General features: G+C 41.3%; 1 protein-coding gene across 1 annotated transcript in view; it reads left to right on the top strand.

Moving 5' to 3' along the window:
• The window catches only part of plekho2 (pleckstrin homology domain containing, family O member 2), a 178,971-nt gene extending 175,156 nt beyond the window's left edge, over positions 1–3,815 (top strand). Inside the window, exons 5-7 of the mRNA XM_034184900.1 lie at positions 1,504–1,602; positions 1,894–2,202; positions 2,295–3,815. Coding sequence (XP_034040791.1) covers positions 1,504–1,602; positions 1,894–2,202; positions 2,295–3,749 — 1,863 coding nt within the window. The 3' untranslated portion in view covers positions 3,750–3,815. The remainder of the gene's footprint in view (positions 1–1,503; positions 1,603–1,893; positions 2,203–2,294) is intronic.
• The last annotated feature ends 9,397 nt before the right edge of the window (positions 3,816–13,212 follow it).

Raw genomic sequence — 13,212 nt, 5'->3', positions numbered from 1 at the left:
CTTACGGCGTCGCCTCCTCGACAATCTCCTTGGGTCAGCGTACTCACTCGAGGCCTTCCTGGGGAAGCCGGCGTTGACTGTGGGGCCGAACAGTGAGTTGCAGTTCCAGCGGAATATATCCAGAAAAAACAGTATTGTACAAAGCAATGTCCAAGAGTGCCTGCCTGGTGTAAGTCCGCATTGCACAACACTTAAAAGCTAGAGAAAACACACAAGAAAAAAGAGAAAAAAAGCAGAAAACCCAGCATGCGGAGCGAGCAAACACATCTGCCTCGAGGGGTGCCATGATTCATTTTGATATCTTGGCTGTGTGCTTAGGGTCATTGTCCTGCTGAAAGAAAGGTCATCAGCGCTCTGGAGCAGGTTTTCATCCAGGATGTCTCTGTACATTGCTGCATTCATTTACCCTCAATCTTGACTAGTCTCCCAGTTTCTGCTGCTGAAAATCATCCCCACACCATGATGTTGCCACCACCATGCTTCACTATAGGGATGGTGCCTGGTTTTCTCCAAACATGAGGCCTGACATTCATGTCAAAGAGTTCAGTCTTTGTCTCATCAGACCAGAGAATTTTGTTTCTCATGATCTGAGTCCTTCAGTTGCCTTTTAGCAAACTTCAGGCAGGCCGCCATGTGCATTTTTCTCAGGCGTGGCTTCCCTCTGGCCACTCTACCACAACAGACCTGATTGGTGGATTGCTGCAGAGATGGTTGTCCTTCTGGAAGGTTCTCCTCTCTCCACAGAGTAATGCCGAAGCTTTGACAGAGTGACCATTAGGGTCTTGGTCACCTCCCTGCCTAAGGCCGTTCTCCCTCGATCGCTCAGTTTAGACGGGTGGCCAGCTCTAGGAAGAGTCCTGGTGAATCCGAACTCATGGAGGCTGGGTGCTTCAAAGCAGCAGAAATGTTTCTGTACCCTTCCCCAGATTTGTGCCTCGAGACAATGCCTGTCTTGGAGGTCTACAGACAATTCCTTTGACTTCAGGCTTGGTTTGTGCTCTGACATGCACTGTCCACTGTGGGACCTTATATGTACAGTAGACAGGTGTGTGACTTTCCAAATCATGTCCATTCAACTGAATTTACCCCAGGTGGACTCTAGTTAAGCTGTGGAGGATCAAGGATGATCAGTGGAAACAGGATGCACCTGAGCTCAATTTTGCAATTCATGGCAAAGGCTGTGAATACTTATGTACATATGATTTCTTAGTTGTTTTTTTTTATTATTATTAATAATAAATTTGCAAAAAAATCTTCAACTTTTTTCACATTGTCATTATGGGGTATTGTGTGTAGAATTTTGAAGAAAAAATGAATTTCAGCCATTTTGGAATAAGGCTGTAACATAACAAAATGTGGAAAACGTGAAGCGCTGTGAATACTTTCCAGCTTCACGGTCCTCGATGTCAACCTGTGACAGAAACACAAATCAATCTCTCAGCAATTAAAAGCTTTAACTGAGCTCACTGGAAAATGGACTGACAGAGCTGAATGTGTTTACAGGTGAAGGTTGATGAAAGCAGTAACTTAGACCATGTCACCCGATCGAGGCCCAAAGGGAACCGTAACCGGCGGCCACCAACTAGGATACACATGAAAGAGGTTTGTGTACATGTGAGCTTCTGTTCATGTTTGTTTTCATCATTTATTCCACGTCACAAACAGGATGCTAGTGTTGACTCTCTGTCGGCTCTTCATGACATGCCTCAGTATACGTTCAGTATAATTTAAGTCTGATTTAAGATTACACACACACACACACACACATACACAAATACAGTATATATGACAAATGCATACTCTGTTTGAAATATTTTAGTGTCCTGTTTCATGCCAAGTGATGATCATGACATATGAATTAATGAAACATCTGCATTGTATGCTCATCCTCAGGTCGCCGTTCTATCGTCTGATGGTATGCTGCGTTTGGATCTTGATCTTGCTGATGCTACAATGCCAAATGGAGCCCATGACACCAATGTTGATGTCAGAGAGAATTACAGTGAGACCACCAAAGTCACTGTTACTCCACACAGTGGCAGCAAATCCGAAAAGGAATATTTGGAAGAGGAACCTCAAACTGAGCCAGGGGTCAGTCTCCAGAAAAAAGTCATCAAACCTCCCATGCCCCCAACCAAAGAGTCGAAACCTTTGTCAGCACCTGATGATCAACCTGATAAGAGTGATGATCCAGAGAAAAAGGTCTGCATAATCCCATTTAAACATGATCAAACAATAAAGAGATACATGTGTATGTTTGGGGTAACATTGCCTGTAAACTGTTTGTTTTAAAGGTCCTGAACCTGCCTCTGCCCCCAACAAAGGAAGCCAAGCCCTGTACTTGGATTGTTGAAGAAAGTACAGAGGAAACTAAAAGTGAGGTGTTGTCTGAAAAGAGTCCTGATCCCAGGAAAAAAGGGGGTCCACCACCAGCACCCCCCAACAAGCCCATCAGCAGCTCCATGAACAACCTCACCGAGGCTCTGTCTTCCAACCCAGTCTCCCAGCTTCCTACCCCACCGTCCAAAGACAAGAAACCTCTCCAACACTCTGCAGTGCTAAACCAAGAGAATCAACCCTGCAAATTGGATCGCATGATTAATCAGCATGAAAATGAAGACACAAAGATAAAGGACACAGAGGAATCCTACTTGATTACAGAAGAAGCTCTTTTCCAAGTCAAAGATGATTCTGTGATAACTGAAAGTGCCAGTGCAAAGGGGCATTCTGGGAATTCTGAGGAAGATTCAGAGCTTGTTTTAAGTAGCAGATCAAATACGTCATCCAAACATGAGCTACAGTTGCCTGTCCCAGTGACAGTTGTGCTACCAGAGTCACATAAAAAGGGCTCTAGTCCTCTTTTAAGCCCCAAGAAAAAGCCTGTGAAACCTGTTCATCTCAACATGGTGACTCCTTCTGAACTGTCCGAGCCTCAAACTCAACCTGCAGCTGACAGCACAGATATAATCAGTCAGCCTGATGACAGGAAAATCTCAGATACCTCCATAGGTGGTCCCCAAGATGAAAGGGCCCTCCAACTGTTTCCAGAGGTTGAGAGTGAAGTCCCAGCACTGGTTGTCTGTCTGAGCGAGCCTGTAGCCTCCAGCCTCAGCCCACTCATATGTCATTTGCCCAGTGTAACAAAGAAGAAGGCAGAGGAGAAATCTGTAGATAGTGGTCAGCACTCAGATGACAGTGAAACCTCTGAGAATGAAGACACTCTGGCAGCTTCAACTGCTGCACTGAGAGGGAGCCACGCCGGTCTGGATGTGTTGGATAATAGTGAAGATGATTTTCAGATCTCTGACAGTCCAAGGATGAAACAGGCCACAGCAGATGTTCGGGTTCGGGCAATGCAGCAGCCATGTCATGGCTCACAGCTCACCACTAGCTCCAAACCATTCAAGACACCCCGGTCCGCCTCAATCGGAGATCTGCTGGCTCACTCTTCAGGCAGTCTTCAGGTGAAACAGCATGCCAGAACAGGGGCTAAAAATGCCAGGGCTACAACTTCTACTGATAATGTCAGCAACCTTGAGAATGAAGTGGCTCTGGAGATGGCGAAGACAAGTCAGCTGCTGAGCAGATTGTCACAGTCCCATGGTAGAGGTGATACAGGAGAATCGCCAGAGACTCTGCTGGCAAAGGCCATGGAAAAGCTGAAGAAGGCAGACCATTTTCTCAGGGAGATCAAGAAACTAAAGGACTCCAACCTCATACAGAATGAAAAGAAGAGAATGAGTTGGTGAATGTCTTTGAAGGAGGTGATTTATTCTTACAGTTGAAGGCAGCAGATGTCCTCCTCATGTATAAAGGTTATCCGACATACATAAATGTTAGTTCATGATTAACTAAGTGCAATTATTTCTTTACAGCTACCAGTAAGGCATACAGTTCCATTGTGCATTGTAGATTTTCAGGGATAATTACTTAAAAACTATTTGCAAAATAAGAATGGCACTTATTTCACCTCTGCCAGGTCCTCAAAGATTTTACAATGTTTTTATTTTTTTAAGTTTTATTTCCTGGCACCAGACAAACTCTGAATCCATCCTGATATAAGTAGACCCGGGCAGTCACATGACCTTCAGTGCTGACGTCTCCATTTTGGATGGAAAAAGACACGTTCAATCCATTTGCTTGGCACTCAACTCTGTCTCAAGACAATGCCACAATCAAAAGTGTGTGTGTGTGTGTGTGTGTGTGTTTGCGTGCGTGCGTGCGTGTGTGTACGCATGCACGTGTGTGTGTGTTCCTCAACACCTGGTGGTCTACCGCATCTTTGCTGTTCCTGGGATTGCACTCTTTTGCACAGAAACCTCAGATGTTGTACCTGGAATATAATGGAGCGCTTCTCCTAGTTAGGGCTCCAAGAGCGCCTTTTATCAATGGGGCCAATTAGGTCTTTACCTTCCACATATTTTCTACTTCTTTCACTGGAACTTCTGGAGGTTCTCATATGCTTTCCTTCTGTTGTTGCTGTGGCTTGAAGTTGTGTTGTTGGTTAGCCAAGGACATCTTTGTCTGTCATCTGTCTGGAAGTTGAAGCTCCCCAGTGCATTACCTCTGCTGTTCTAAATCAGTTTTGGTGGTGTTCCCCATTTGGACTTGGGTACCTCCGGTCCATATTTGGTAGCCAGTTATCCTTGTGTATACCTGATCCTGTCAGATTAGTACAGGGCATCCGGAAAGTATGCACAGTATTCACTTTTTCCACATGTAAATAAGTATTCACGGCCTTTGCCATGTTGCTCAAAATTGAGCTCAGGTGCATCCTGTTTCCACTGATCATCCTTGAGATGTTTCTTCAGCTTAATTGGAGTCCACCTGCGGTAAATTCAGTTGATTGGACATGATTTAGAAAGACACACACCTGTCTACATATAAGGTCCGACAGTTGGCAGTGCATGTTGGAGCACAAACCAAACATGAAGTCAGAGGAATTATCTGTAGATCTCAGAGACAGGATTGTCTCAAGGCACAAATATGGGGAAGGGTACAGAAACATCTGTGTTGTGAGTACAATTTTGAGGGGAAAAAATGATTTACTCCATTTTGGAATAAGACTCATAACAAAATGTGGAAACATGCAGTAAATACTTTCCAGATGTACTGTACTTAGCTGGAAGACCAGGGGCTACGTGTATTTCTCCCCATACAACTGGAGTTGCGTCAGGAAGGGCATCCGGTGCAAAACTTCTGCCAAATCCCAATGTGAATCAGTAGTACCACTGTGATGAGCTTGAACAACTGGGGGCAACTGAAAGACAAACAACTTCCAGTTCATATTTGGCAGATGTTTTCCTCTGGACTATTCCAGTTGGTTTTGGCTGTCTCAAGTTCCATCTTATGACTTTCCACAATGTGTTGGACTATCTCGGGGCTGTCATTGTAAGATAAGATAAGACAATCCTTTAATAGTCCAACGGCAGGGAAATTTATAATGTTACAGCCAGCATAGAGATAGTCACAGAACAACAGTGCATGTATCCAAAAATAAAGTAAAAGAAAATAAATGACCAAATACGGAAGTCAAGTTCTGTACGGAACTTATGTACAGCCTTGTGTGCTGTGTTTGACCCCTGACTCTCAGTATGTGGTGCTTAGGACATGTTTTTGTGTTGTCTTCATCAGATACTGTGCTGTCCTTTAGCCCCGCCTCTTCTTGCCATAGGCATCTGTGGAAATTCTCAATCATCCAGGTCATGGTATCCAAGTAGGTTGAGTCAGGTCAATGGGACTTGTTTAGTTTCTTGACATTTCACTTTCCATCTGCAAAAATGTCATCAGTTCTAGTTGGAGAAGTGAGACATTGGTAGGATTTCTTGACCCCATGGAGGGGTCAGGTCTTCAATGTAGTCTCCTCTTCCTCCTCCACCTTCTGTCTTCTGCTGTCAGAGGTGGTGACTTACTGATTTGTCCCTTGGGGCCAGCCAGCTTCTTCATGTACTCTTGGATACTTGTTTTATCCTGGATAAGAACTTGGACCCCCCCCCCCCCCCCCACACACACACACACATATGTGTGTTGATGTGTGGATCTTATTTATATGATTGAGCTGGCTTGTCAGAACTTGCCTTACTCTCTGGAGTAGCTGTTATTCTGGATTCCTCATCATGGTTTGGATTGGCCTGTGAGACAGCAAGGTACTTGTAGCTGTTCTATATGTTTGCTGTCCTGCCTTCTTGTAATTTCACCCCTTCCATTTTAACCAATCACCTTCTTTGAAGCCATTCAGCCACATTTCTCCAGTACAAATGCGAGTGTTGTGCATTTGTGAGGAGCCTTCATGATCATTATTCTCTTGCCTGGTATTAATCAACCAAAGTCAAACCATGATGTTAGTGGCTGAGAATCTTCATTAAGCTTTTTCCAGGACCATGCGTATGGACTTGAACTTCTTTGTCAGTCACGATATTTCATTTGGCTCATGTCTTTCTGGAAGTCCACTATTTAAGTTATCAGCCTTCTTGTCCATGTGGGATACTTATGTGTGGCTTGTCCTCTTGGTCTTGTACCCAATCCGCTAAGAGAATCTTGCCAGGGAAATTAGGGAAGCAATAAGAAAAGTCAAATAATAAAAGTGAAAAGCGAAGTCACTGATATTTTGATAAGTGAGTACTGTTGAGTATGGTTATGTGAATTATTATTTTTTTTTTTAAACTGTGTTTGTGGTGTTTTCAGCGGACATACAACCCTCTAAATGAATCGTGTACAGTTTAATTTTCATTGGGAAAGATGTAGCCCTGTAGCTCAGGGTTTTTCTGGGGGCACGCTCGAAAAACATACACAGAAATGTTTTCATTCTGACCTTGCCCCTTGCTTTTGGCAGATGTGCACTTCTTGGCAATGTTTCTTACTTTTTGAATCAAGTACTCTCACTTTTTGTCTAGTACTTTGTCATAGCGTCTTAGTTATGATTCTATTTTATTTTTCATATGTGACATCTTTTAGCATATGTATGAATATTTTCTAACGTTAGATACAATTTTGTACTCTTTGATAAAATTTGTGATTGGCTAAATAAAGGGAAACTGTCTCTTGAGTCAGCATGTGTTTTCAATAACTGCACAGAACATTTATATTATACTATATTTAATATAGCATATTTATAATATTATAACATAAAATAATTCTACTTCTGTTTCGTTCTAACTTGTATTTACTTTCCCTCTGTTCTGTCCCATAATTTGATCAATTTGTAGATGGCAGTGAATTGTGATGTGATCTACTGCTCCTCAACGTGCTTTCTAAAATAAAATTTAATGCTGGCTCATTTTGCAGGGAGACTTCATTTAAAAAACAAACAAACAAACAAACAAACAAAACTTTATTTTATAAACCTGGTGAACCGTTGTCATCAGTAATTGAACCTCGCCTTCTCCAGGATATGATGTATTATTACCTCAGTTGTTTCTTTGATAGATAGATAGATAGATAGATAGATAGATAGATAGATAGATAGATAGATAGATAGATAGATAGATAGATAGATAGATAGATAGATAGATAGATAGATAGATAGATAGATAGATAGATAGATAGATAGATAGATAGATAGATAGATAGATAGATAGATAGATAGATAGATAGATAGATAGATAGATAGATAGATTATTTGCCATTTGTACTTGCACGCACGGTTTGGGTACATTGGAATTCTTATGCAGAGCTCAAACTTTGTTTGCTCAGAGCTTTATTTGTTTGCTTTCTTATTTGGGCTTCATTCCAGATAACAGGAAAATACTGAACTTATGTCCAGGCGACGTCCTTATTTACAGATTATTATTTGTCGTCTTTGCACACCGTTGCAGCACTGCTACATTTATTATTTTTATATCAATGTAGCACAGTTTTGAATCATAAATACTTTCTGGACTGTACGTAGAGGCTTTTATTCAGGATTGATCATAAATATATATTCAGTAATTCATATAAACTCAGTTGCTATTAGCATCTGTTTCTCATCACCTAACACAAAAGATTATATATATATATATATATATATATATATATATAAACATCGTGACACACTTGACAAACACTTGACCATTCCATCATGAGTAAGCCATACTGCCTCCAAACTATTAGTACTGAATGTTAATCACAGATGAATCCAGTTCCTTGAACTAAACATCTCTAAGCACTGGATAAACTATTGATCCTATTAGATTAGATTAGACAGAACTTTATTAATCCCTTGAGAAGACTCCCTCAGGGAAATTGAGGTTGCAGCAGCATTGCATAGCAGCACACGGTAAGAAGCATACAGCATCAAAAGTGAGAAAAAAAAAAACAGTTTGCAAATGTAAATACAAATACACAATATAAATACCAGGCAAACTGATGATCAATACTGGTTCACTGGCTACTACTGTTCCTCTCTTTCCCGTCCTCTGTCTTCCTGTTACTCCTCCTCCCCCTGAGTGAGGAGTTGTACAGTCTGATGGCCTGAGGGACAAATGAGTTTTTCAGTCTGTTGGTCCTGCACTTGCGAAGGAGCAGTCTGTGGCTGAAGAGGCTCCTCTGGTTTGCTGATGACGGTGGGCAGATGGTGACTGGCATCGTCCATAATGTCCAGCAGTTTGTCCAGCGTTCTCTGCCACCATCACCAGAGACTCCAGTATCATGCCAACCACAGAGCCAGCCCGGCTGATCAGTTTGTCCAGCCTGGATTTGTCCATGGATGTGCTGCCCCCCTCCACACTCCACGGTGTAAAAGAGGATGCTGGCTACTACGGACTGGTAGAACATCCACAGGAGTTTCCTGCAGATGTTATGACTGCAACCTCAGGAAGTACAGCCTGTTCTGTCCCTTCCTGTACAGGTGGTTGGTGTGGGTTGTCCAGTCCAGTTTGCTGTCCAGCCACAGCCTGAGGTACTTGTAGGAATCCACAACCTCCACCTCAGCTCCCTATTATGAATAATTATGGTACAGGTACACACACACACACATCTTCAACCGCTTAGTCCAATTAAGGGTTGCAGGGGCCTGGATCCTATCCCAGCAGTCACAGAGCGTAAGGCAGGGTACACCCTGGACAGGATGGCAGTCTGTCGCAGGGCCACATATAGACAATAAACACATTCACACCTGCACGCACACATACAGACAATTTAAAGTTTCCAATCCACCTAACCTGCGTGTCTTTGGATGTGGAAGGAAGCCGGAGCACCCGGAGGGAACCCACACAAACACAGGGAGAACACACAAACACACACAGAGGCTACAGGTTGGAATCGCACCCATGACCTCCTCGCTGTGAGGCAGAAGTGCTAACTACTAAGCCACCGTGCTGCCATGGTATACTTAATAATTATGTATAATTTAGCACACACTCTCTGTTTCTTAACATTCACATAACACGTATTGGCATATCATGTAGAAGGCCATAATTTCTGAAGATGTTTTCATTTACCATTTTCAGTTTTATGCTCTGTTTTCCTTTTCTTCAAAATCTGCCACTGCAACTCTGCATAAAGCACAAGACATCCACTCCCAACATACATTAACTACTTTATATCATTCTTCACTTGTTCCGTATATGACCTATTGTATTGAGGTTTGGGGAAAACACGTAAAACTAATACAAATCCAATATTTCTGTTGCAAAAGAAAGCTATAAGAATTATCAATAACAAACCATATTGTGAGCCAACTAATTCATTATTTGCATGTTTACTTATTTTAAAATTCTGGGACATGGTTTTTTACATCACAATACAAATCATGTTAAAAAGTTAAAAATAAGCTTTTGCCTCAACATGTCCAGGATCTGTTAAAAATGAGGTTATCCAGGAATATTATTTTTTGAAAAAATAAAGATCAGAGCTACTTTAAAAAGTGATTGTGTTTCCGTTAAGGTGTTAACATTTCGAATAATTGTTCCGATAAGATTAAATTGCTTGGTACATTAGTTGGCTTTAAAAGGCTTTACAAAAATAGTACTTGTTATAGGTGGGTATTTACTGTATAAGCTTTGCTTTTGCCTGCACCCTTTTGGCCACATGGGTACACTGTTATGTTGCTCTTTCTTTTTTATGACTTTTTTGTTATTGTTGATCTGTGTGCCAAATAAATAAATTCATTCATATATTCATATAGTCATTTGACACATATTGCTACGTAATTTGAAGGGCAACAACTTATAAGATAGTAGTATGATCTACAGAGGTCACCCTTTAAATGACGAGGTGCACAGACGATCCACAGAGTTTTAGAGGTCTAATAAAATCTACCATTTTCATCGGTTTGACTCAATTTCCAGTTTCTTCAACATCGGGTCATATTTGCCTGGCACATATTGTCACTTGATTTGAAAGGCAACATGATACCAACATGGTCTATAGGGGTCAGTCTTTGTATGTGATATGATGACAGGGTCCAATCCACAGATTTTCACAGGTCAGATCAATGTCACTATTTTTATGTTTTCATACAATTTTCTGTTTCTTCAAAATCAGGCCATATTCATCTGACTTGTATTGTCACTTAATTTGAAGGGCAACAACTTTTAAATAAATTAACGTGATCTACAGGAGTCACCCTTTAAATGTGACATTATGACTGTCAGGCTGAGCGGAGGCGAGACACAGACAGAGGCTGGACACAAATGCAGGCTCACTATGCAGGACGTATGAGTAAAAGTAGAGGTCTTTATTACAGGCAGGGGTTCTGTAAACAGAAAGGCAGTCCGCTGAGCAAAAGTACCAGGCAGGGGCGAGACAGAGGACGTGGTCAAAAACAAGCAGGGTCAGTAAACAAGCAAACTGGGTTTTCAGAGCTGAGGCAAAAAGCAGGATCCGGTAAACAGAGCAGAGTCAAAAACACGGCTTGGCATAAACAGGGCGGAGACTAAGAGCTGGTAAGTGATAACAATCAAGAAACGAGCAACGAGGGTGCGAACAAACGCAGTTTAAATAAGGAAGGTGGTGGCAGGAAAACAAAATGCACGTGAGGACGAAGGATCTGGAAAGGGGGTGTGGCTGACAGATGAGGAACAGGTGCAAGAGAGTGAGGGAAGAAAACAACGCAATACTGACAAACCAAGAGAACTAAGTGACTGGAACATTAAACGTGGAAAATGTGATGTGCTTAAGGCAGACAGTAATTAATGTGAGCAAAACAAAAGGGGGAAAAACTAGGAAATAATGTGACTAATCTACAAAGTAGGAAACTAGGAGATCAATAATAATAATAAAAAACGAAACTGGAACAGAACTGACACTGAATAAAGTATAAAAATAAATGCACACACACACACATATATATATATATATATATATATATATATATATATATATATATATATATATATATATATATATATATATATATGTGTGTGTGTGTGTGTGTGTGTGTGTGTGTGTGTGTGTGTGTGTGGCTGCTGGACTATCTTGTCAGCCTTTGTCCTTTCTTTTGTTTATCTTTAAGTCCTGCCCAGTCTTCTCTGAGGACCTTCGTCTCTTCGATCTATTTTCTGAAGCTGATCTTTGCAGTGTTAAGCTGCTGTGACTGGTCAGAATTAAAGTAATTTACACTTGCCTTCGCTCACTGAAATGTCACGTGAATTTAAAATAAAAAAGTCACTCAAATTCATAAAGGAAAGGCTTTTTAAAATCTTCAGTAATTCCTTGAATTGTTGCCTTGAATTGTGGAAGTAATTATTTAATGCAATCTGTTTGTGTTTGTCAGGGGTTCGATTCCCACCTGTGGACTTTCAGTGTGGTGTTTGCGTATTCTCCCAGTGTTTTGTGTGGGTTCTCTTTGGGTGCTCCGGCTTCCTCCCACATCCAAAGACAGGTTAGGTGGTTTGGAAACTTTAAAATTGTCCGTAGGTGTGCATGCGGGTGTGAATGTGTTTGTTTGTCTACGACAGACTGGCGTCCTGTCCTGGGTGTACCCCGCCTCATGCCCAATGACTGCTGGGATAGGCTCTAGCCCCCCCAACCCTTAATTCGACTAAGCGGTTGGAGAGGTGTGTGTGTGTGTATTTTACATAAAGCCCTAGCCCTAAGCTTCACTCACAGACCCAAAATTTAGATAAAGTTGAGGCTGAGACCTGTAACCTCATGAGAACAGACATAGGTATGCCAAAGGACGAAAGGTCTTTCTGGATGACAATTTATGTGCCAGATACACAAATGCAGAGGCCACTTGCGTTTTATTAAAAGGATAAATGCTGATAAAAGGCAGCTGTCATCTTAGGTTAGTCATTTGTAGTTTAACACTAGTGAAATGATCAAGATCTCATTTTGTATAACAATACATACATACATGAATATATACAAACTGCTGACAAGGGCAATATGTGGAAGCTCGTTCAGAAGCACATGCACACAACCAACAATGCCATGGTAGTTAGTGTACAAACAGTAACAACTCACTGGCAAGTGCTGAAATAGCTAAAGTTGCCGTAGCAGATCCAGAAAACACTGGTATTTTCCGTGGAAGATCCAGAAAACATTGGCATCTGCCATAACATCCAGAAAACACTGGGATCAGTGATAAGACCGATGATTAAGTTGTGCACATATCATTCATCACAGAACCTACTGTGGACAAACTGTATCTGCATGAATTACTGACCAATTCCCATTTAAGTCAAAATGGGAGCCTTGCAACTGTCAAGACATGAAGTTTGTACAGGTTCAATTACAAGTCGAGGGGGTAGATATTGAAAGGGTACATGAAAATAAGTTTCTGGGGGTGATAATAGATGATAAGATAAACTGGAAGACTCATATAAAACATATACAAAGTAAACTGTCAAGAAGCATTTCAGTTCTAAACAAAGCGAAACATATTCTGGACCACAACTCACTCCGCATTCTTTACTGCTCACTGGTTTTACCATATTTACAGTACTGTGCAGAGGTATTGGGTAATACTTATAAAGGTACAACACAATCACTATCAGTAATGCAGAAAAGAGCTATAAGAATTATTCATAATACTGGCTATAGAGATCATACAAATACACTATTTTTTACAATCCAAATTCTTAAAATTCACAGACTTGGTTCATTTTCAAAGCAATAAACAATTTACTTCCAGCAAATATTAAAAATATGTTTTTTAACAGATCAGGGGATTGCAGTCTGAGGGGGAAATTTAATTTAAAGCATCAGTGGGCACAAACAACATTAAAAGGTTTCTGTATTTCTGTCTGTGGGGTGAGGATGTGGAACAGATTGGGAGTGGGGCTCAAG

Source organism: Thalassophryne amazonica, chromosome 2 (assembly GCF_902500255.1).
Source record: "Thalassophryne amazonica chromosome 2, fThaAma1.1, whole genome shotgun sequence".
Lineage (NCBI taxonomy): Eukaryota > Metazoa > Chordata > Actinopteri > Batrachoidiformes > Batrachoididae > Thalassophryne > Thalassophryne amazonica.
Note: the sequence above shows the minus strand (reverse complement) of the source record. Positions and strands in the feature narration are given on the sequence as shown.